Raw genomic sequence first — 26,057 nt, 5'->3', positions numbered from 1 at the left:
CACAGGACACCAGGACACCTGAAGGTAGGGGAACACAGGACACCAGGACACCTGAAGGTAGATGTTAGTCTTTATAAACAGAAAGGAACAGCGCGGGGGGAACACAGGACACCAGGACACCTGAAGGTAAGAGATAAAGGAACAGCGCGGGGGGAACACAGGACACCAGGACACCTGAAGGTAAGAGATAACAGGAGAGAATGTTTGACTGGGGAGGCAAATCGATTGGATTGTGCATTTATTTCTTAGCCTCATAGCATATTGCCTAACTCATATCTGTAAGGATTTTAGGAGAGACAAAAAAACACTTTCTGCCTGTGTCACCTAAGATGACTTAACCAGAAAGTAAAAACTAATTTTGCATAAGTCATTATAGAGTACCACAGACGAAAAACAGTCTAAGTCCAAATTTCAGACTGACCTCGTTGTCCTGAACCTTTATCTATCATTTATATATTATGGATCAATAGTGTGGACTTAGACTGTTATTCGTCTGTGGTACTCAATTTGCTCAACTGTACTCTCCTAACACTGCTGATGCATCACCCGCCTTATTGCCTATGTCCTCCTCAGCCTATCAGAATACATTCAAAATCATTCTGTCTAAAAGTAATTTAAACTCAAAACACTTTCAGATTTTTTTATTGTAAGAAAAGTGAGTGAGTTAGGCAATTATGCTATGAAGCTAACGATAGACTGGACTCTGGAGAGAGGTAAACAAGTCAATATTAATAGCAAATGGATTGGATTGTGCTATTAATTTGTTTATATCCATGTTCACAGTTTCCCATAGAGACCACCACCACATCCAGTCATTCAAAACAAGGTAAGTCACTGTTTGTGAATTATTACTTTCTGGTCAGCCTTCCTTAATAGCGCTGCACCACATGCTTGTAGATCGACTATTTTCAGCAGTGTAAAATCAGTCATTACGATGCCATCAATGTCATCGTCGACAAAATAAACTGTAGATTTAGTCAACTAAAACCATATGATATTTAGTCGACTAAAACTAGACTATAACACTAAAACATTTCAGATGACTAAAATATGACTAAAATTAAATGAAATTTTATTCAAAATACAACTAAATCAAAATTTGTTGTCAAAATCAACACTGGTTTGCAGGTAAACATCTAAGACCGTAGAAATGGGGGACGCTCTGATGGCAGAGTTCGGGGTGGCGGCTTCTTTTCTGCGGAAGTCAGACAGGGAACGTCTGGAGGCCCAGACTCGTCCGTTCGACATGAAGAAGGAATGTTTCGTGCCCGACCCCGATGTGGAGTACGTCAAGGCTTCCATCACCAGCAGAGACGGGGACAAAGTCACCGTCAACACTGAGTTTGGGAAAGTAAGTGTGTCATGTATAGAAGTCATTGTAAAATGTCAAAATATTTTAAAACTAAAATAGTACTGGTTGGGGTTACATAATATGACCATATGAACTGGTCTTTTCTTTCCAGGAAGCAACCCATAAGGAGGAAAATATCCATCCCCAGAACCCGCCAAAGTACGATAAAATTGAAGACATGGCGATGTTCACCTTCCTCCATGAGCCTGCTGTGCTGTTTAACCTCAAAGAGCGTTACGCAGCCTGGATGATCTATGTGAGTCATTGCATAGTTACAGTGTTGATTTCCACGACTAAAACTGACTACCTTTTTTCACGGAGGAAAGCTACATGAAATCTAATTAAGCTATGATAACTATAAGACTAAATATATTGACAATTTCATCAACAAATAAAAAACTAGACAAAAATGTTAGTGAGAGACTAGTTGAGAAGAGATCCGGTAGAACTAAAAGACATTTTATGTTTGGTTGCGCTCAGGTGTTGCACACTGAAAATAGCGTTGTGAGCTTGTAGATCTGCTATTTTCAGCATGCAACCAAGTGTAAAAGCAGGCACTATGATTATATCAAGGCCTACGAAAAATACATTTTTGTTGAATCAACTGTCAACTAAATTTAGTCGAGTGTCGAGTAAAATTAGACTCAAACGAAAATAATTCAGATAACTATAGTATGACTAAATGGTATTTGATTCAAAAGACTATTATATTTGACATTTTTTACTATCTTGAAAAACCTTTTAAAATAGTTCAAATAGCCGATCTACAAGCTCACAACATGTCAATATAGATCGGCTAGTTGAACCATTTTAAAATGTTAATGTCCGTGGCGTCATGTTGTTGACATCATCAGACGTCATCATTGTGATGAAAGGCACCGCTCACTTCACACAAGTGTGATCCCCCCCTATTACTTTAACCACCTGAACCCTAGAATTCCTGTTCTTGGGGGAACTTTTGCAAAAAATAACTGATCTAGATTATTTTCGGCTATTGGTAATGGTTTGGTGTAGAGTAGTCTCGTGAGGCCAGACTGTTGCCTCCCACAATTTTCAAATGCTTCCTGTACAGTATGGAGCACGGAAGCTAAGCGGATGTGAAGCCACCCCCCACTTCTGTCTTTACAGTCGTGCACATTTATCCTAATATAAATTAAAGTCATCAAAGCATATATAGCTTGCTGCTAAGCAGGTCATGGAAAAAATATATATATTTTAAAATATATTTTTGCTGCTTCATCTGCTTCATCTCCCTCTCAGCTATAAGTGGTCCTTGGCCTGAAAAACGTTGAAGACCCCTAATCTAGTTTATGTACATTTTACTACTAATAAACTTTCTCCACATCAAGGTTATAATAGTTTTGGATTATAGTTTAGTTTGTTAGTTTTGACAATGTTTTTTTCTAATTCAGTTAGTTTTAGTTTGTTGAACGGGTTTGCTCGTTTTTATTAGTTTTTATTTTTGTGACAATGCTTAGTTTTAGTTTAGTTTTAGTGTAAGTTTTAGTATTTTTCATACTTTGTCAGGTGCAGGATTCAAAAAGTTCAGAGTAATGCTGCATAATTTCACATGGACTCAGGCAAGAGGCAGACGGCAAAAAGGAAGTCATTAGTGGACGGGAGCAGGACGGTAAACGGAACAGGATGGCACGGCAGCCAGAACTGGCGACGGTAACGCAGACGGCATCAATGTTAAAATATTTAATCTTTTTACCGTTCCCTGCCGTCCAGCAGGTTTTGCCGTTTGCCGTCTACCGCTTGCCTGATTCCATGTGAATTCAGCATAAGTAGGCCTATTGTGTAATAAAAACTCAACAAAAGATGCCATTTAAAAATATATATTCAGTTACTGTTGGTAACGAGAAAAACTAAAACTAAGGATATTTTGTCTCTAATTTCAGTTTTTTCTTTTAGTTAGTTTTGTAAACGCACAATACAGTTTCAGTTAGTTATCGTATTTATTTTTCTTTTTTTTTTAGTTTTAGTTGTTTTGTTAGTTTTTGTTAACTATAATCACCTTGCTCCACAGACCTACTCAGGGCTGTTCTGTGTGACTGTCAACCCCTACAAGTGGCTGCCAGTGTACGACCAGTCAGTGGTCAACGCCTACAGAGGCAAGAAGAGGAGCGAAGCTCCCCCTCACATCTTCTCCATCTCCGATAACGCGTACCAATACATGCTGTCAGGTACACTGTGAAGAGAAACTTTCTTCTAACTTCATTAGTAAAGGTGACTCTGTAGAGTGTAGATGGTAAAACACTGATTATGTCCACCAATATAATGTGTGTGACTGCCCAAATTAGTACTACATATCATGTTCATTTCTCTTTAACCTTTGCAGACAGGGAGAATCAGTCTGTCCTGATCACGTGAGTAGAAGGCCACAGTAAACCAATATTTATTTTTTCCTGAAATAAATAAACAAAAACAACAAACTTGTTCTTCTATACAATCAGTGGTGAGTCAGGTGCTGGGAAGACTGTGAACACCAAGAGAGTCATCCAGTACTTTGCCAGCATCGCAGCTGTTGCCGGGAAGAAGGACGCTGCAGCGGAGAAAAAGGTTTCTTTTGTATTCGGAACAGCTACCGTGTTAATTACATAAAAGCTATGGTGTACGACTTAATTACATAAAAGCTATGGTGTACGACTTAATTGTCAAATAATGTAAGAAAGAGGCAAAAAAATAAAGGTTGAGAACCATGACTTAAAAGATTCTGCTTCTCTCCAGGGAACGCTTGAAGATCAAATAATTCAGTGCAATCCTGCTCTGGAGGCTTTTGGGAATGCCAAGACCATCAGAAATGACAATTCCTCCAGATTTGTAAGTTTACCACTGAAACATCGTCCTACTCCATGGTTTCTCAAAGTGGGTGCCGTTGTGGCACCCTGGGTGGCGTGACGCAATTAAGTCTAGGGGTGTCGCAGAATCCTTTGGTAATATTTGACTGTAAAACGGCCCTGAGTTGCACTGTACTTGGTGCTTAATTTCTTTGTCAGTCTGCACCAAGTCTCTTCGTCAAAAATAGCAAAACTACATGCTCGCAACGTGTCATATGTTATGATGCTTTGTGAGCTTGTAGATCAGCAATTTTTGGCTAATGTACAGAATAGGGATATCTGGGGTTCAAGTGCTTAAAGTATAAAGTTATTTTCAATCTGTCCTAATAATCCAAACTGATATACTTGCATGTTTTCCTCGTGACATAGTGTATTTTAGGGGGAATAAATGTCATACTCATAATGGCTGCTGGCATAATTTAAATGTCCAAATCATGCCACATGGCATGAATGTCATATGGCATAAATGTCATATGTCATGAATGTTAGGTGCTATAACAGTAACAATGACATTCAGGGGTCTTTAGAAATAGCAAACCAATCTTCCTGTCATGTGTCTTAGGGTAAATTCATCCGAATTCACTTTGGCGTCAATGGGAAGTTGTCCTCTGCTGATATCGAGACATGTAAGTATACAAGTGATCTTTATTATATTTGATGCATTCACACAGTAAAAAACCCTTACAGTTAAAACTAGGCTACTGTGCTCTTTCAGATCTCAGGTGTATAGCAGCGCTTCTCAACCTGTGGGTCGTCAAATTATTTTGGGGGTCGCCAGATTATTTTCTGAATGTGTCATTTGTATTGGGGGGGGGGGGGGGACATGGCCAAATAATTTCCGGGGTCCCCAGCCAAAAGGTTGAGGACCCCTAGTGTCTAGTAACTAAGTAATGTACATTCACTCTTACTCTACAGTACTTTTTTACTTTTGGTACTTTCAGTACATTTTGATGCCAATACTTTTGTACATTTACTCAAGTCAATTTCGAATTACGGACTTTTACTTGTTACAGAGTATTTTGACATTGCAGTATTGATACTTTTACAGTACTTAAGTAAAACATGTTTCGACCACTGCTTTCAGATCTGCTAGAGAAGTCCCGTGTCACGTTTCAGCTCAAAGCTGAGAGAGACTACCACATCTTCTACCAGATTCTGTCTCAACAGAAGCCAGAACTGCTGGGTATGAATATTGAAACATAAAACAATGTCACGCCATTTAAAATAATACTATAGTATATGATAACACATTTAAAGTACTGCTCTTGGTGCTTTACAGAAATGCTGCTCATCACCAGCAATCCCTACGATTATGCCTTCATCTCCCAAGGAGAGATTGCTGTGACTTCCATCAATGATTCTGATGAGCTGTGTGCCACTGATGTAGGTGGATTCACAAAAGCAGAAAGAAAGGATGAAATTAGTTACCAGTACTGTTCACATTGAAGCCAATATTAAATGGAACCTTACAGGCTTATACACGGGTGATAACTGTCTGTTTATAGGACTGACTGAAGTGGTTAATGTATTCTTCGTAATAATGTTCAAAATCTACAAAGTAACTAGTAACTAAAGTTTTCAAAGAATTGTAGTGGAGTAAAAGTAAAATATTTGCCTCTGAGATGTATAGTGGAGTAGAAGTAAATGTATTGAAATTTGAAAATACTTAAAAAAATACCTCAAAATGATACTTAAGTACAGTACTTGATTACTGTACTTAGTACTGCTATTATGTCCTCCTGCTTTAGGAAGCGTTTGATGTGCTGGGCTTCACCCAGGAGGAGAAGAATGGCATCTACAAGCTGACGGGTGCCATCATGCACTATGGCAACATGAAGTTTAAACAGAAGCAGAGAGAGGAGCAAGCAGAGCCCGACGGCACCGAGGGTAACATTTCACCATCCATTAAGGCCCATCCTACAAATACCTCCTTCTAAATCAGTAGTTCTCAAACTTTTCCGTGCCAAAGACCCCCCATGTCACACTACGATTACCAGTCAGATAGGAGTCGACTCAGAATCGTAAATTACCACCCCCCCCCCACCTTTAAAAAATGCTCAAAAATAGCATTGAGCTTGTATATCTGCTAATTTTGAATAGCCAACGCTGACAAAATGGTGAAAAAACACTGCTCATTTGCCAGTAGAATTGGGTGAGGTGCTCGAGTCAAAATGAACAATCAAAGGGAGACTCTACATACTCAATATGTTTTATAAATATATAGCTTTCGTTCTTAGTCTAGAGATCTTCTTTAGGCAGACTTGAATAGCCAACGTTAAAATCTAAAATGACGTCTTTTAATCCTTACCGCTCCAGATGCTGACAAAGTGTCATATCTGATGGGGATCAACTCCGCCGACCTCCTGAAGGGCCTGTGCCACCCAAGGGTTAAAGTAGGAAACGAATGGGTCACCAAAGGTCAGGGTGTCAATCAAGTGAGTGTCACTTATTGTTGTACTAATGCAGGGGTCTTCGTTTTTCAGGCCAACGACCCCTTCGCTGACAGAGACATGAAATAGGGACCCCAGCTAAATATTGAATTCACATTAAATGTGTTTTCAGACATTTAACGACTTAAACCCTCAGTACTTTGTAAGCTTGACCTTTGGCTCTGTACTTGGTCTGCTCTTTTTACCTGTACACCAACCTCTTTGCCGAAAATAGCCAATCTACCAAAGCTCACAACCTTAGAGTATACTCTAAGCTCACAACGTGTCGCTCAGTTGTGAGCTTTTAGATCTGCTATTTTTCAATAGCTAAATTATAACATAATGTTTAAAACACCAAAAGGGGTTCCCGCCCACAATGGGTTAAGTCCCTATTACACAAAGATTTGGTGGCCCCCCCTGCTATATCTCTGAGGGGGGTCCCGGACCCTCTGTTGAAGACCCCTGTACTAATGTATTTACATTTAGACAGCAATATATGTTAAAATGAGAATTCATTCAGTTTGTTATGCTTAAATCAACATCATTTTTGACAGGTCTACTACTCTATTGGTGCACTGGCCAAGTCAGTGTATGAGAGGTTGTTCAACTGGATGGTGGTGAAAATCAACCATCAACTGGACACCAAGAACGCTCGTCAGCACTACATCGGTGTGCTGGACATTGCTGGCTTTGAGATCTTTGATGTGAGTGTTTTGAATACTATAAAGAGAGAACAACACCAGCACTAACGGAATAGTCATTTTAGGCACTTTTCTTTAAGTAGGCACGGTGGTATGCTGCAGAGAAACAACCAACGCATTTCGGCGTTAAAGGGGCACTTCACCCCTTTTGCAACCAGATCTTATTTAAATGATGTTCGGGAGACAAGAAATGTTAGTATTTAGTAAGTGTCCATGAACTCCATGATGTCATGGACACTGGGCTCACTTCCTTCCTGGACTTCCCATAATGCTTTGGTGCACTGCTCCTCATTGTGGATAGGGGGAGGGCTGTCTTACTGAGACAACTGAGACAACTCAGGAGGTAGAGCAGGTCGTCCAATGATCCATGGGTCGGCGGTTCGAATCCCGGCTCCTCCTGTCTACATGTCGAAGTGTCCTTGGGCAAGACACTGAACCCCAAATTGCTCCTGATGTGCTGGTTGGTACCTTGCATGGCTTCCGCAGCAATCGGTGTATGAATGTGTGTGTGAATGGGTGAATGTAACGCACAATCTATGTAAAGCGCCTTGGATAAAGGCGCTATATAAATGCACCATTTACCATTTACCATTTACCATTTACAACATGTAGTCCAGGAAGTAAGTGAGCCCAGTGTCCATGACATCATGTAGTCCATGGACACTTTGAAATACTGAAATATCTAAAAACACATATTACCCACATACAAACCAGGAAAGTGTTTATTGTCTCCCAAACACCATTAAAATAAGATCTGGTTGCAAAAGGGGTGAAGTGTCCCTTTAAGCCTTCACTAGCGTTGTGTGTGTCATTGTTTTGAATACTGAAACTGTCATTTACAGATGGCTTTAATATTCTATAAATCTAATCTACAAAAATAGTGTAATCTGTGAAAATGTAAAGCAAGATACCAAATTAAGGAAAACCATGTCTTAATTTGCAGCAACTATTTAGCAAGCTTATAACTTAACATGGTGTGTTATTGAACCAGGAAGGTCTTATGCTTATACTTCTTCTCTTGCAGTTCAACACCTTTGAACAACTGTGCATCAACTTCACTAATGAGAAGCTGCAGCAGTTCTTCAACCACCACATGTTTGTGTTGGAACAAGAAGAGTACAAGAAAGAAGGCATCGTGTGGGTGTTCATTGACTTTGGCATGGACTTAGCTGCCTGCATTGAGCTCATTGAGAAGGTAGGTAGTGGTACATGGACTTATAGCTGCCTGCATTAAGCTCATTGAGAAGGTAGGTAGTGGACTAATGGTACATGGACTAATAGCTGCCTCCATTAAGCTCATTGAGACGGTAGGTACATGGACTTAGCTGCCTGCATTGAGCTCATTGAGAAGGTAGGTAGTGGTACATGGACTTATAGCTGCCTGCATTGAGCTCATTGAGAAGGTAGGTAGTGGTACATGGACTAATAGCTGCCTGCATTGAGCTCATTGAGAAGGTAGGTAGTGGTACATGGACTAATAGCTGCCTGCATTGAGCTCATTGAGAAGGTAGGTAGTGGTACATGGACTAATAGCTGCCTGCATTGAGCTCATTGAGAAGGTAGGTAGTGGTACATGGACTAATAGCTGCCTGCATTGAGCTCATTGAGAAGGTAGGTAGTGGTACATGGACTTAGCTGCCTGCATTGAGCTCATTGAGAAGGTAGGTAGTGGTACATGGACTAATAGCTGCCTGCATTGAGCTCATTGAGAAGGTAGGTACATGGACTTATAGCTGCCTGCATTGAGCTCATTGACAGAGTTACAGTAAGTTCAAAGTAAAAGATCACATGCGAGATACAATTTTTATGATCTAATTTTCACAGCAGTGATATTCATTCATTGTTTTTTTTGTTGTTTTTTTTACATTATACTGTGTGAAATATACAGTGGTGGAAAGTACATTTACATAAGTACTGTACTTAAGTACAGTTTTAAGGTATTTGTACTTTACTTGAGTATTTCCAATTTCCAATACTTTTACTTGTACTCCACTGCACCTGGGATCCAAATATTGTACTTCTCCAGAAAACTTTAGTTACTAGTTACTTTGTAGATTTTGATTATTATTACAAAACATACAGTAACCACTTCAGCCCTATACGCCTATACATTTAGGCAATTTGAAAATAGCCAATCTACAAGCTCACAATGTGTTGCTGTGCGACGCATTGTGAGCTTGTAGATCTGCACATTCCGCATAAAGAGTACTTTCTACTTTTGGTACTTGTATTTTTACTCAAGTACATTTTTAATTCCAGACTTTTACTTGTAACAGAGTATTTCTTGCAGTATTGATACTTTTACTTAAGTAAAACAATTGAGTAGCCTACTTTTTCCACCATTGGTGAAATATATTGGCATCTCTTTCTGCACGTTTCCTCCATGCAGCCCATGGGCATCATGTCGATCCTCGAAGAGGAGTGCATGTTCCCTAAGGCCAGCGATGCGACGTTCAAGGCCAAGCTGTACGACAACCACCTGGGCAAAAATCCCAACTTCCAGAAGCCCAGGATCATCAAGGGCAGACCGGAGGCCCACTTCTCCCTGGTCCACTACGCCGGCACCGTGGATTACAACATCGGCAACTGGCTGGTGAAGAACAAGGATCCTCTCAACGAGACTGTGGTCGGCCTCTTCCAGAAGTCAACCATGAAGTTGCTGGGTACGCTGTTCGCTAGCTACGCCAGTGCAGAGTCTGCAGCAGGTATGTGAGATTGCTGAATATAAGTGGAGTGATCGATTTTAGATGAATTGAGTATGAATTTAAGGACCCCAATGGAAACATTAACAAGCCATAGGCTTTCTTGGGTTTCAATCTTCTTAGTAGACCTTGTATTGAACTGTACCTTCCTGTGCGTTTTTCTGCAAACTGTAAAGTATTCAGTCAGTCAGTCAGTCAGTCAGTCAGTCAGTCAGTCAGTCAGTCAGTCAGCCAGCCAGCCAGCCAGTCAGTCAGTCAGTCAGTCAGTCAGTCAGTCAGTCAGTCAGTCAGTCAGCCAGCCAGCCAGCCAGCCAGTCAGTCAGTCAGTCAGTCAGTCAGTCAGTCAGTCAGTCAATCAATGCAGTTGAGTATATCCAGGGAGTTACAGTTACAGGTGGGAGTTACAGATGGTTTGCCCTTTTTGTGTCGTTAACAGAAGAAGCAAAAAGTGGCGGAAAAAAGAAGAAAGGGTCTTCATTCCAGACTGTGTCTGCCATGCACAGGGTAATACTTTCTCAGTGGAAAATACATTTACATTTTACATTTGAAATCCTACAGAATATATCAAATACAACATATTATACACATTACTTCTCTGTTAAACCTCAACAGGAGAACTTGGGTAAACTCATGACCAACCTGAGGTCCACCCATCCCCACTTTGTGCGCTGCCTCATCCCCAACGAGTCCAAGACTCCGGGGATGATGGAGAACCCTCTGGTAATGCACCAGCTGCGCTGTAACGGCGTGCTGGAAGGCATTAGGATCTGCAGGAAGGGTTTCCCCAACAGGATTCTTTATGCTGACTTCAAACAAAGGTTAAACACCAGCTTAATTTACTCCAACAGTTATTTACGGCTGCTTCTCTAAATGTGATGATTTTAAATTATGATGTGTTTACAACGATTCGTTCAGATACCGTATTCTCAATCCAAATGCGATCCCAGAGGGACAGTTCATGGACAATAAGAAGGCCTCAGAAAAACTGCTGTCCTCCTTGAGTCTGGATGAAGAGCAGTATAGGTTTGGATACACCAAGGTTGGTTTTCTTCTGATGTCCACACTTGAAAAACAGTCTCAGTCTCAGTCTCAGTGCTTGAATCCAAACAAGTTCAGAATATACAGAATATAAAACACACACACACACACACACACACACACACACACACACACACACACACACACACACACACACACACACACACACACACACACACACACACACACACACACACACACACACACACACACACACACAGTTACCATGAATTGTGCTACTAATATTGAAATAATAATTGTTAATTGTTCTCTCATATTAGGTGTTCTTCAAAGCTGGTCTCCTGGGTGTTCTTGAAGAGATGAGAGATGACCGTCTGGCTCTCATCATCACTGGACTTCAGGCCAGAGCCAGAGGATTAATTGCCAGAGTTGAATTCCAGAAAATTGTAGAGCGCAGGTACAGTATGTTGTTGATCACATCAAATCCTATAAAGGACCCCTGGCTAATGAGCCTTATATGCCTTTAATACATTATAATTGCCCTGTATAACTAAAATTAATAATATTAGGCGTACTCACAATGCTCACAGAGCGATCCGACGCATTGTGAGCTTGCGGATCTGCTATTTTCCAAAGGTTTTTACATTTGAAAACTTGAACAGGACATTCTCCATAATGAGCACTTTTCGTACTTTAAGTACATTTTGACACCAATACTTTTGTACATTGCAGTATTGATACTTTTATTATTATTATTATAAAATGTAAGTCGTTTTCAGTGGAATTACTGAACACCATGTGTTTACGTCCAAAGGGATGCCTTACTGGTGATCCAGTGGAATATACGTGCCTTCATGGGCGTGAAGAACTGGCCCTGGATGAAGATGTTCTTCAAGATCAAGCCTCTGCTGCAGTCGGCCGAGACCGAGAAGGAGATGGCCAACATGAAGGAGGAATTTATTAAACTAAAGGAGCTCTTCGCTAAAACCGATGCCAGGAAGAAGGAGCTGGAAGAGAAAATGGTCTCCATTCTCCAAGAGAAGAATGACCTGCAGCTCTCTGTCCAGTCTGTAAGTCATCAAAATCAACTCAATTCACAAATATATAGTCACCGTCCGTGATATTGACGTTTGTGTTGCGACAACACATCCTACATAAAACATTGAAATATATTGTTTCAAATCAGTGTTGATTCTTACAGCAAATTTTTATTTAGATTTAGTTTAGTTTGCAGCTAAATATCATAACGCTTTTAGTTGACTGAATCTACAGTTGATTTTGTTAACAAAAAATACTTTTGGCAGGTCTTGATGGCGTCATAATGCCTGATTTCACACCTGGTTGCATGCTGTAAATAGCCGATCTACAGGCTCACAATGTGTCGCAGCACAACTCGTTGGGTTTGTAGATCTGCTATTTTCAGAGTGCAACACCCGAACGCAACCCAACACAAAAATACTTGTCTTTTAGTCCTACTGGATCTCTTCTCCACTAGTCCCTCCCTCTAGTTTTTATTTGTTGATGAAATTCTCAATATATTTATATTTAGTCATCATAGCTTAGTTTTTACTGTGAAAAAGGGTAGTCGACAAGCATTTTACGTCATAGTTTGAGTCGACCAAATCAACACTGTTCCAAACAGGAACAAGACAATCTCTCAGATGCAGAGGAGCGCTGCGAGGGTCTGATCAAGAGCAAGATCCAGCTGGAGGCCAAGTCCAAAGAGCTGACAGAGAGACTGGAGGACGAGGAGGAGATGAACGCAGAACTCACCGCCAAGAAGAGGAAGCTGGAGGACGAGTGCTCTGAACTGAAGAAGGACATCGATGACTTGGAGCTCACTCTGGCCAAGGTGGAGAAGGAGAAGCACGCCACTGAGAACAAGGTATCCTAAGAGATAACAGTCTTCCAGAAAGTTGTGTTGATGAAGAATTTACTCGAGCAAGTGAAACTCATGTGTCTTCAACAGTGGCTCCGGGACCCCTAGATGGTCCTCAGAGTTACTGCAGGGGGGGCACCAAATCTTTGCATGATAGGAACTTTTTTGAGTGGTGCAACCACTCCCTTACGGAGCTTTGTGTGTGGGTGGGTGGGTGGCTCGTGGGTCTGAGCACGAAAACAGCATGGTTGTTCATATGTCATATGTCATATGTCATATGTCTCTCAGCTAAGGGGTTCCTTGGCTTGAAAAACATTGAAGATCCATGTTACTAACTAGTTAATAATTCAGGTTAAAAGTTGACTGAGATGGCCACACTGGATGAAATCATTGATTATACTAACTAGATGATAATACTTTAGGTTAAAAACATGACTGAGGAGATGGCAGCGTTGGATGAGATCATCGCCAAGCTGACCAAGGAGAAGAAGGCGCTCCAGGAGGCTCACCAGCAGACGCTGGACGACCTTCAGAGTGAAGAGGACAAGGTCAACACGCTGACCAAGGCCAAGACCAAGCTGGAGCAGCAGGTTGACGACGTGAGTATTTTAACCCATTTGATTGATTGATTGATTGATTGATTGATTGATTGATTGATTGAATATGAAGTACAGTTCAATACAAGGTCTGCTAAAAGGATTTAAACCCAAGAAAGCACTATGGCTTATTTCCTTTGGGGTCCTTTGTACTCAATTCAACAAAACATTTAATGACAGACAAATATACAATAATATGCAATAAAAACCTAATAGGCCTATAAATGAAAAGAAGCATGTGAGCCTTTCATTCATTATTGTTCTTCTTATAGCTGAAGTTGTTAGACAAACTTGTGTTCATGAATCGGACGTTGTTATTTACTTATAGGATTATTATTGTAGACAGAACAGCTTTGTGAATTGTCCCTGGCATTGTTTCATGTCTTAGCTTGAAGGATCCCTGGAACAAGAGAAGAAAGTCCGGATGGATCTGGAGAGAGCAAAGAGAAAGCTGGAAGGAGACCTGAAGTTGACCCAGGAGAACCTAATGGACGTGGAGAACGACAAACAGCAACTGGAGGAGAGGCTGAAGAAGTAAATCATGCAAAACCTTACAAAACTAATGCAATCATTTTAGAAATACATACTGTAGAGGCCCGACATGTGTGTTGTCTCAGATCACACATCCTCAGAAATCATCCCTATAGCTTTATGTTACCTTTTTCTTTTGCTCTTTGTTCTTGTCCTCATTTAGTATTTCATATTCTATGAATTATGCATACATTTGATGCTCACAACAAAGGGTAATTGAGGGTAGCATTGAAATCATCCACACACACACACACACACACACACACACACACACACACACACACACACACACACACACACACACACACACACACACACACACACACACACACACACACACACACACACACACACACACACACACACACACACACACACACACACACACACACACACACACACGGTGGAGTGCATGGGTCTTTAAATGTACTGTATAAATATAAACGTTTCTTTTAATAGGAAGGACTTTGAGATTAGCCAGCAAAACAGTAAGATTGAGGATGAACAGACTATGGGTGCCCAACTTCAGAAGAAACTTAAGGAGTTGCAGGTAACTATAAATGCAATATAAAATGTAATTTTGCTAGTCTCGCGTAGCCAACTATTCCACAATCTCCGAATGCTATAGAGTCTGGAACTACACCTCCCGAAATCCGAGTAAGGAAGCTGATATTTCCGTTCACGAAAATATATTTTAAAATATCTTTACATTTTATTTGTTTATTTCCTTTTCTGCTAAGCAACAAGCTATATATGCTTAGATGTTTCCTATCTATATTAGGATAAATGTGCGCGACTGTAAAGACGAAACGGAAGTGGGGATCAAGGCTCCACTTCCGCTTTATATTTTACTCATAGCTTTTCCATTGCTCCAGACTGTATGACGGAAGCATTTGGAAATTGCGAGAGGCAACAGTCTGGCAACGCAAGACTATTGCTAAACTGACAGACAGACTGACAGACGGGGGTGAAAACATTACTTCCTGGGCGTAGGTGATAAGAGTGTTGTGCTAAAACAGTGGTTCCCAAAGTGGGGTCCTTGAGGCAGTTCCAGGGGGTCCTCATCTAAATTATAGTTTAGAACCAAATGCACCCTGTATGGGTCCGTTACTCTGAGAGTGTACAAATGGAACCAAATTCACCCTAACGGGTCCATTTGGTTCCATTGTGTACACTCTCAGAGTTAAATTAACAATGATTTTACAAAAGTGGGGGTCCCAGAGATAGAAATGCCATTAAATGGGGGTCTGTGGACTAATGCATGTCAAACTGGAGGTCCTTGAATTTAAACGGGTTGAGAATAACTGCTAGAGCCATAAAAATCTTCAAATGGGGGGGTCCGCAGGCTAATTAGTGTCAATTTGGGGGTCCTTGACATGAAAAAGTTTGGGAACCACTGTGCTAAAAGAATGCATGTTGCATTCTCAGGCCCGTATCGAGGAGTTGGAGGAAGAACTGGAGGCTGAGAGAGCTGCCCGGGCCAAGGTGGAGAAACAGAGGGCCGACCTGTCCAGAGAGCTGGAAGAGATCAGCGAGAGGCTGGAGGAGGCCGGCGGAGCCACCGCCGCCCAGATCGAGATGAACAAGAAGAGAGAGGCCGAGTTCCAGAAGGTATACATACATACATACATACATACATACATACATACATACATACATACATACATACATACATACATACATACATACATACATACATATTACATACATACATACATACACACACACACACACACACACACACACACACACACACACACACACACACACACACACACACACACACACATAAATATTAGTTATTTAGTTAGTTATTATTTATTAGATTAGTTTAGATTAACGATTTCATTGTGGGTTTTTTGGCGTTGGACATTGAAACATTTAAAACATGGATAGAAATTACATTTCTGTTTGCCTATTATGCTTCGTGATAAAAGTGCACAGGGCAGATATGACAAATACCTGAAACATATACCAAGAAATTACAATGCTTCACTTTGTGATGCGTTGTAAACTTGTAGATATTTCAGCGTTTTTTCTTATGTACTGTATGAACATTTTTCAGACACAATTATGATGATTATGACAAAAAAATGCGATTATCTCAAATAATTGCGATTAGACGATTGTGTAATAATTGCGACAACCCTGCAGGTGCGCCGAGACCTCGAGGAGTCCACCCTGCAGCACGAGGCGACCACGGCCGCGCTGAGGAAGAAGTCCGCGGACAGCGTGGCCGACCTGGGAGAGCAGATCGACAACCTGCAGAGAGTCAAGCAGAAGCTGGAGAAAGAGAAGAGCGAGCTCCGCCTGGAGCTCGACGACGTGGTCTCCAACATGGAGCAGGTGGTTAAGACCAAGGTAGGTCAAAAGCACTGTTCATTCTGTTAAGACTAAGATTTTGATATTGTAGTCGACTGAGACTAGACTATAAAGACTAAACAATTTCAGATGACTAAATAGGACTTAAACTGTGTTCAAAAGACTAAGACTAAATCAGAATTTGCTGTCAAAATTAACACTAAGACTAAGACTAAAAGACAAATATTTTCATATTTAGTGAACTAAACTATAAGACTAAACAATTTCAGATAACTAAAATAGGACTAAAACTAAATGGTGTTATTCAAAAGACTAGACTAAATCAGAATTTGCTGTCAAAATTAACACTGGTCAAACGTTTCCAACATGGAGCAAATCGTTAAGACCAAAGTGAGTCAAAAGTCCTAATTATGTAGAATCAGGTCAGTTTGATCGTATGTTCATTAATTAAACATTTATGTATTGATATTTTTAGACAAACTTGGAAAAACTGTGCCGCACTTTGGAGGACCAGATGACTGAATACAGAACAAAATCCGAGGAAGGTCAACGCACCATTAATGACTTCACCATGCAGAAAGCAAAGCTTCAAACTGAGAATGGTATGACACTGTTACAATTTAAGCATTTAGCAGACGCTCCTAATCCAGACAAAACAACTGTATAGCAACAGTGTTGCAGCTGGTTTGATCTTAGCTATACAATCTTGTTGACAGAAAAAAAACGTGTTTATCAACAGGTGAGCTCATCAGGCAGATGGAGGAGAAGGACTCTCTTGTCTCCCAGTTGACCAGAGGGAAGCAGTCGTACACTCAGCAGGTTGAAGACCTCAAGAGACAACTGGAGGAGGAAATTAAGGTAGAACATAATGCTTCAATACACGGGCATTTAGGTAGAAATGTGATGTTGATGTTACGTGCCATAAATTCAATCATAGAAGGATTGTGATAAAAGTTTATAAGAGAACAGGTTTTTGTTGATTTAGCAAATCAGGAGTCTTCAAAAGGGGGTCACCAAATCTTTGAGTGATAGGATATTTTTCTTTCTTTTTTTTTTACATTACCCTTGAACTCTAGCTAGCATCCCTATTCTGAGGAGAGCTGAAAACAGCTGATCTACAAGCTCACAACAACGCCTATTGTGCTGCGAGGCGTTGTTGTTTTGTGTATAGGGAAAAAAGAGCAGACCAAGTACAGAGTGAAATTAACATACGCTGATGATAGTGCTACCTATCTATGAAATCTACTGTGTGAAAAAGGTTCAATCTGCAACAGTTTTATACAAGATGTAGCGGTGGCGGGGTCCCTTGCTTCATATCAGCTATGGGGGTCCTTGGGCTGAAAAAACATTGAAGCCCACTGAACTAAATAATCCCCCCTCCCCCCTTTCACAAAAGGCCAAAAATGCCCTGGCCCACGCGGTGCAGTCTGCTCGCCATGACTCTGACCTGCTGAGGGAACAGTATGAGGAAGAGCAGGAGGCCAAGGCGGAGCTACAACGGGCCTTGTCCAAGGCCAACTCTGAGGTGGCTCAGTGGAGGACCAAGTACGAGACCGACGCCATCCAGAGGACCGAGGAGCTGGAGGAGGCCAAGTAAGGAAAAACACCTCCTATGGGGCATAGCAGCGGCGGCCATTTTCTGGTTCCATCATTCAAGATCCTGTACATTTCCCCCATATTTCCCATATTCCCATCAATTATTGTAAGCCTAGAATCAAGCCATCCAGGATCCCGGTGAATTATCACCATAAAACATGGGATTCTGTGAAAAAAACAAAGGGTATTTAGTATATCATATAATTAAATCCAAAATCTCCCCCCCACAGAATCAAATGTTTTATGGTCATGATTTTACGTCATGGTTTACGTATTATAATAATAATCAAAATCTGCAAGGTAACTGGTAAAAAGTACAATAGGTTCTGTGAAGAAGAAGCATGAGGTCAGTCCGCTGCACTCCACAGGTTGGCAGAGGAAGTGTAGCGCCCAGGATTACATTGGATAATTGACACTGGGTGATAAATTGGGTTGCAAAAATCGTGGGATAAAAATTTTAAAGAAAAAAAAAAGTAGAATTAAAAGTATTGAATATTGGAAGTACTCCAGTAAAGTAAAAATACCTCAACATTGTACTTAAGAGTACTTGAGTACATGTACTGTACTTAGTTGCTTTACACCACTGGAAATCACCTATAGTAGCTGAAGGTCACTGTTATAAGATTTATAAGGGAGACAACTGATACAATACATGTGAATTATTTTCGTAAACAGGAAGAAGTTAGCCCAGCGTCTGCAGGATGCAGAAGAAGCTGTGGAGGCTGTTAATTCTAAATGCTCCTCCCTGGAGAAGACCAAACACAGGCTGCAGAACGAGATTGAAGATCTCATGGCGGACGTGGAGAGGTCTAACGCTGCCGCTTCGGCTCTGGACAAGAAGCAAAGAAACTTTGACAAGGTAATGAAACCCGAGAACGACAACATGGTATATATAGTTACCTCTTAATATATTGAATTGTCTGACCCATTGTGACACATTACTGAACCAGGTCCTGGCTGAGTGGAAGCAGAAGTATGAAGAGTCTCAGACGGAGCTGGAGAGCACCCAGAAGGAGGCCAGGTCTCTGAGCACTGAGCTCTTCAAACTGAAGAACTCTTATGAAGAGTCTCTGGACCACCTGGAGACCATGAAGAGAGAGAACAAGAACCTCCAAGGTAATACAGTTTCATTCATCTTCATCATCTAATGGGTGTAGTAGAGCAGCGGTGTCAAACTCAAACCCATTTCAGGTCGGGCGAAAAACTGCAACTTCATGCAGGTCGCTCAAGCAAATCCATGCGCACGAACAAATGCGTGGATGTTCATATGAACGGACCAGCGCATGACTCCCATGTTTCCCCACCGTTTAACCAGTTGAAATCGAACATTAGCAGACATTAAATGTAGAATAGCCTACTCTGTTCCTGCTATCTACAGAAATGTTTCACATAGCAAATTTTGTTTATTATTCTTCATAAGAATAATAAAAACATGGCTGCCTGTTTGACAGCCCCCGATGTAGATATCTTTTCATGGCTGGGACCAATTTAAAATAATGAAATGCTTTTGAAATAGAGGAAATTTCTGACCTGACTGAGCAACTCGGTGAGGGAGGAAAGAGCATCCACGAGCTGGAGAAAGCACGGAAATTACTGGAGCAAGAAAAGGCTGAGATACAGGCTGCTCTGGAGGAAGCTGAGGTGAGACTGCAATGAGCAATACAGATATAAAATTGTATCGGCTCTATACGTCAGAGGAATTTCTCATGAAGAGTGGTGTTTTTCAACAGGGATCCCTAGAACACGAGGAAGGCAAGATCCTCAGGGCTCAATTAGAGTTCAACCAGGTCAAGGCCGACATCGAGCGCAAACTGGTGGAGAAGGACGAGGAGATGGAGCTGTCCAAGAGGAACCAGCAGAGAGTGGTGGACACCTTGCAGAGCTCCCTGGAGTCTGAGACCCGCAGCAGGAACGAGGCCCTCAGGCTGAAGAAGAAGATGGAGGGAGACCTCAACGAGATGGAGATCCAGCTGAGCCAGGCCAACAGGCAGGCAGCAGAGGCTCAGAAACAGCTCAAGGGACTCCATTCCCATTTGAAGGTATGGTACACCAGTGGTTCTCATTTGAAGGTATGGTACAGCAGTGGTTCTCATTTGAAGGTGGTACAGCAGTGGTTCTCAAACCTTGTTGGCTCAGGTCACCCCTGGCTGTAAATAACCTTATATCATTCATCCACGGCACTCCTGAATGACTTTGTACATTTTTAGAACCTTATGTCATATTTCGCTACGTAAATATGTGAATCTTTTCCTCTAAGATCCAGTATGTCACAAGGAAAACTTGAGAGAATATCCGTTTCCATTAGGACAGATTGAAAATAACTTTTTGACTTGGCGTTTAACCACTTGAACCCCAGTACAGCTATTTTGAAGGGAACCGCCCAAAATATACACGCTCACAACGCACTACGTTGTGACGTGTTGTGACGCATTGTGAGCTTGTAGATCTGCTATTTTTGGTGAAGAGACTTGTTCTATTGTAGATTGAAAAAGAACGTACCAAGAACAGTGCAACTCATGTCTACATTTCCTTCGTTCTTAACGTTTTAACAGGACTCTCAGCTGCAGTTGGACGATGCTCTGCGTGCCAGTGACGACATGAAGGAGAACATGGCCATGGTGGAGAGACGTAACAACCTGATGCAGGCTGAGCTGGATGAGCTGAGGTCCATGGTGGAGCAGACTGAGAGAGGCCGTAAGGTGGCCGAGCAGGAACTACTCGACGTCAGTGAGAGAGTTCAACTGCTGCACTCCCAGGTAAGTCATTAAAATGGATGAAACACAAATCAGTCAACATTAACGGTAGTGTAAACATTTATCGTTAAAAAAGTAGGGGTGTATACATTTTTAACATTACTATACGTGGTTGACGATATGATACATATTGGTTCATTTATGGCGATATGATGTGATACAGTAACAAAAATAATCTGTGTGAAACAATAACATGTGGGTGTAGGTTTTTAAGTGGACAATGTATTATTATGAATATAAATATAAGTACACAGTGATTTTCTGGTAGATACATGGACATGGACAAACAAACTCACACCTTCACATGAACACAGAGTTTACAAACATTTATCAATATACCAACTGTAGCGATATGTAATGGAAAAGTAATTAAACCCCTCTTTCTGTTTTATTCTTAAACTTGCTAAAGTTAATAATTAAAGAAAAATAATCACTTGTACTGCACTCTTATTATTTTTTTTATTTCTTTAAATGATGAATTGATTTTCATAAAACGTTGCCATTCATCCATCCATCCATCCATCCATCATCAACCGCTTATCCGTAGTCGGGTCGCGGGGGCAACAGCTCCACCAGAGAGCTCCAGACTTCTCTCTCCAGAGCAACATTAGTGACTTCCTCCTGGGGGATCCTGAGACGTTCCAAGGCCAGTGAGTCGATGTGTTTCCTCCAACTGCGCCTTGGTCTGCCCCGGGGTCTCCTCCCAGTGGGACGTGCCTCGAGGAACTCCCTAGGGAGACGCCCGAGAGGCATCCTAACCAGATGGCCGAACCACCTAAGCTGGTTGCCATGTCATATCTAAATAATTTACTAAATCACAATGTTTTGGTTTTCAGAACACCAGTCTGCTGAACCAAAAGAAGAAACTGGAGGTAGACACGTGCCAGCTCCAGAATGAACTAGAGGAGGCGGTGCAGGAGTGTAGAAACGCAGAGGAGAAGGCCAAGAAGGCCATCACGGACGCCGCCATGATGGCGGAGGAGCTGAAGAAGGAGCAGGACACCAGTGCTCACCTGGAGCGCATGAAGAAGAACATGGAGCAGACCATCAAGGACCTCCAGCACCGCCTCGACGAGGCCGAGAACATCGCCATGAAGGGAGGCAAGAAGCACGTCCAGAAACTGGAGTCCAGGGTGAGCGTGCGACTAAAACTTTTGGTTTCTACTTCTAAAATTACTTTCTGTACTATAAGGCAGTGGTTCTCAACCTTTTCAGGCCACGACCTTTCAGTGGTAAAGGAGGCTGAAAATAACAGCCAAAAATGAACACGCACATCCAGGGTGCTGGATTAAACAAAGTCACAAGTAAATAAATGAAAACAATCCGCACACCATTTTCTGCTCCCAGAACTTTCTTTACTTACACGTTTCGAGCCGTAGCCCTTCTTCAGACCTTCACCATGCGCTTTGCCATTCAGGCTTCATTCTTGCAGTGTGATCTGATCTCTGCCTTAATATTGTACTCGCTCTCTGTTCTGCCTAGCAAACTATATAGCAAACTATACTCAAACATATGCTCTCCCTTTAAGGTAAGGGAGCTGGAGGTGGAAGTAGAAATGGAGCAAAAGAAGGCCAGTGATTCGGTAAAAGGAGTTCGAAAATATGAAAGACGCATCAAGGAGCTCACCTATCAGGTATGATCCGATATCAGATCAGATATTGATTACAAGCTTTGGTTTAACGTGTAGCTCAATTTAATGTGAATGAAAATTGAATTAATTTCTCAACGCAGACAGAGGAGGATCGTAAGAATCTGAGTCGTCTGCAGGATCTGGTGGATAAACTGCAGCTTAAAGTCAAGTCCTTCAAGAGAACTTCAGAAGAGGCTGTAAGTATTTCAGCAGCAGTATGGTATTTGTCGGTATTAAAGGGCCACTTCACCCCTTTTGCAACCAGACACAAGAAACACTTTCCTGGGGTTTTTGTGTGTGTAATGTGTGTTTTTAGATATTTTAGTATTTCAAAGTGCCAGTGATGTCATAGACACTGGTCTCACTTCCTTCCTGGACTACATGTTGTCTCAGTAAGACAACCCTCCCCCTCTCCACAAGGAGGCGCAGTGCACCAAAGCATTATGGTTGGTCATTCAGCAATTCAGTCAAACCCTATTATAGTCAAACACACAGACTACATAATTCTTCTGGCCATAGTGCAAATTCAGATTGTGCTACTATTTGTACTACTACAAATACCGGTACTATTAATATTGAGTGACTGCAGTTTCTTCCAGCGGTGAAATGTCCCTTTAATGGCATAAAAATATAGTTAATGTACCAAAAGTAAAAGTATACACATTATGTAGAATGTCCCGTTTCACAAGGTATCATTACTGTATGTATAAAATGTATTGAAAATGTTTTGAAAATAACACACCTACAAGCTCACGTGTCGCAATGTGAGCTATTTTCAAATTTTCAAAGTTTAAATAGGGCTGAAGGGCTGGTTAATGGATATTTTGTAATAATAATTCTACTTACTTACTTACTATTCTTACTTACTAGTAAATGTGCTTAGTTACTTTCCACCACTGGTAACTTAACTAACAACTTGTGAAGGCTCAAAACGTAAATGTATGCCTTACCTTGGATAATCCCCCACATTATCATTTTAGGAGGAACTAGCCAACAGCAACCAGGGCAAGTTACGTAAGCAGCAGCACGAGCTGGACGAGGCCGAAGAAAGGGCTGACATCGCTGAGTCTCAGGTCAACAAGATAAGGGCCAAGAGTCGTGATACGGGCAAGGTAAGAATCTAGTGGCAAGCATCCACATTTGACCATTTGACATTTTTAAAGCAGATGTGAAACCTCCAGTGGTGGGAAAAAGTTTTCACATTTTTTACTGAAGTAAAAGTATCAAGACTGCATTGTAGACATTGCTACACGTTAAAAGTGAAAGTAATCACAATTTACTTGAGTAAAAGTACAAAAGTATTGGGATCAAAATGTACTTAAAGTACCAAAAGAAGACAGTACCTTTCTCTCTTGATTAGGCAGAATGTCCCATTTTATGTCACAAATTCAAAGTTTTCAACTATATAAATTACAAATCTTTTGAAATCATACATCTCACAATGGCTATTTTCAAATGGCCGAAATGTAGTTAATGTAGCTGTAGGCTATGTTTCGTAATAATAATCAAAATCTACAAAGTAACTAGTAACTAAAGTTTTCATATAATTGTAGAGTAAAAGTACAATATTTCCCCTGTAAGTAAAAGTGATGAAAATTGGAAATACTCCAGTAATCTAAAAGTACCTCAAAATTTTACTTATACAGTACTTGAGTAAATGTACTTAGTTACTTTACACCAGTGGAAACCTCTGTTGTAATATCTATTCCTATATGTTTCTTTCCTCTTACAGAAAGGTAAAGATGAGGAGTGAAGCTCCCTGACAGACCGTTCTAAAGACAATATGTTTCTCTATGCAACATAGCAGAAAATAACAATAAAGCAATCTCATGAATTGAATTTCCACAATGTCCCCAACTCCCCATAGGACTTTGTTGTGTTATGATCCTTATATCCTTTAATGTCTGGCTGTCTGACTTCACCACGTGTTGTTTACATTCATGACTAATAAAGTATTCAATCAAGCAATCATCTAAAAGCATTTTGTTTGTTTCAGGTGTGTGCTGTCTGTGCCTACCTTTCCTAATATACATTGTAGACAGAGTAAAATATATTTTTTAAGGTTTTTGTTTTGTATATAACTTGCCATACACTGTACTGTTCCCCAAAAGCAAATCCAATCATGCATTTCCACAGTACAATGAAGTACAATATCAAGAATATGATAGTAACAGCTACTGCATAATATGTGTACAATATCAATATAAAAACACACAAAAATAAAATGTGCTATAATGTCAGCTAGAAGGTGTTGCGTGGGTGTATTCAACTTTTGGAATTTTTGTGTACATTTTGAAATATTTACCTTTTTTACATTCATCATAATGGGAGTCTATGGGGAAAAGAGACATTTTTTTGTGCTCTAATCTAATACATTCCATACCATCACCTATAAACTTCATTCAAACTTTCAAATGTTCGGCTATCTTTGGATTTGCATTTGTGATTTTATCTTTTTGTAAATTTACCCATGCTCATACTCATACTCTTAATGTTAGGTCTGGGGACCACTAGGGGGTCCAAATGGACCTCTATGGGTCTGTAACTGAGTGTAAAAATAGAACAAATTGTAACTCTGAGGCCCCTTTTCCACCGGTTGGGAACCGGTTCAGTTCAGAACCAGTTTTTAGACCATGAGCTAGACGTCCAAAATTGGAACGTTAATTATGAATTGAGTGGGCAAAGCCATATACCTATATTAAATTATTAATAGGATCAATATAAGTAAATTAATATATGATAAGGAGTAGCTTTTTCATATTTATCACACATTTTGTAATGTTCACCTACAGTAGGCCTATATGTGATAGGTGAATAGGTTAACACTTCATTAATAGTTATCACCATGAAACTTCCCCAGTTGATTACTTACACGAAGACAATGATTTATTTATTTTATTACACATTTTCTGAAATTGGACATTTAAATATGTAGGAAGATATGCAAATAATAGAAAACATGAAAAAGCTACTACTGAGGAAGGGTTATCATATATTAATTTATATTAATATAGAATAGAATATAGGTATGGTTTTGTCCACTCAATTCATAGTTAACGTTCCAATTTTGGAGGTCTGGCTCATGGACTAAAAACTGGTTCTGAACTGAACGGGTTCCCAAATGGTGGAAAAGGGGTCTGAGAGTGTACGAATGGAACCAATTTGGTTCCATCTGTACACACACTCACAGAGTTAAATTATTACACTGAGGCTTTTACAGTTTAGACTGGGGTAATTAAAAAGGGGCATCAAATGGGGGTCCATAGCCTCATACACATCAAACTGGGGTCCTTGAAATGATAATGGTTGAGAATCACCAAGGTAGACTAAAGCAGGGGTTCTCAACGTTTTTGGCCGGGGACCCCCAGAAATGCTTTGGCCGTGTCTCCTGACCCCCGCCCCAATACAAATTGACCGCTACAATAACCATAATAATAGTGAAAATACATCATGAATAAATACTGAAACCAGATATAATCATTAAGGAAAGTCGCGACCCACGGCTTGAGAACCCCTGGACTAAAGGTCAATTCATGCTCCTTCCAACAAGCTGTACGCTGTGCAACGCTCTCTAAGCTTGTCGGAGAGGCTCGTAAGCTTGTAGATCTGCTATTTTCAGCGAAGATATTTAGGGGTCTCCGCTCAACCAAGGTTAAAGGCGGCGGAGATTCAGTGGTACTTCCTCCATCGGTCATGCTTGATGTGATCGTAACTCCAGAGGTAGCTGA

At 40.8% G+C, this 26,057-nt stretch overlaps 1 protein-coding gene across 1 annotated transcript; it reads left to right on the top strand.

Annotated features, from left to right (window-relative positions):
* Positions 1-1,150: 1,150 nt before the first annotated feature.
* Positions 1,151-24,082, top strand: LOC306930219 (myosin-6-like; the record flags this gene model as incomplete). Its single annotated transcript, XM_079511053.1, has 38 exons — positions 1,151-1,351; positions 1,464-1,607; positions 3,381-3,537; positions 3,693-3,720; positions 3,808-3,913; positions 4,082-4,174; positions 4,754-4,817; positions 5,276-5,374; positions 5,471-5,574; positions 5,940-6,078; positions 6,508-6,626; positions 7,175-7,324; positions 8,346-8,516; positions 9,711-10,026; positions 10,460-10,527; positions 10,636-10,841; positions 10,939-11,062; positions 11,343-11,479; positions 11,837-12,092; positions 12,665-12,907; positions 13,324-13,500; positions 13,886-14,031; positions 14,488-14,578; positions 15,457-15,639; positions 16,183-16,389; positions 16,826-16,952; positions 17,090-17,208; positions 17,747-17,943; positions 18,622-18,805; positions 18,897-19,062; positions 19,463-19,587; positions 19,677-19,985; positions 20,499-20,702; positions 21,536-21,832; positions 22,228-22,332; positions 22,431-22,526; positions 23,310-23,441; positions 24,062-24,082. The coding sequence occupies 38 exons, from the start codon at positions 1,151-1,153 to the stop codon at positions 24,080-24,082; spliced, it is 5,811 nt and encodes a 1,936-aa protein (XP_079367179.1).
* Between the last annotated feature and the right edge of the window lie 1,975 nt (positions 24,083-26,057).

This window comes from Electrona antarctica (assembly GCF_951216825.1).
Source record: "Electrona antarctica genome assembly, chromosome: 9".
In the NCBI taxonomy this organism is placed as follows: domain Eukaryota; kingdom Metazoa; phylum Chordata; class Actinopteri; order Myctophiformes; family Myctophidae; genus Electrona; species Electrona antarctica.
Note: the sequence above shows the minus strand (reverse complement) of the source record. Positions and strands in the feature narration are given on the sequence as shown.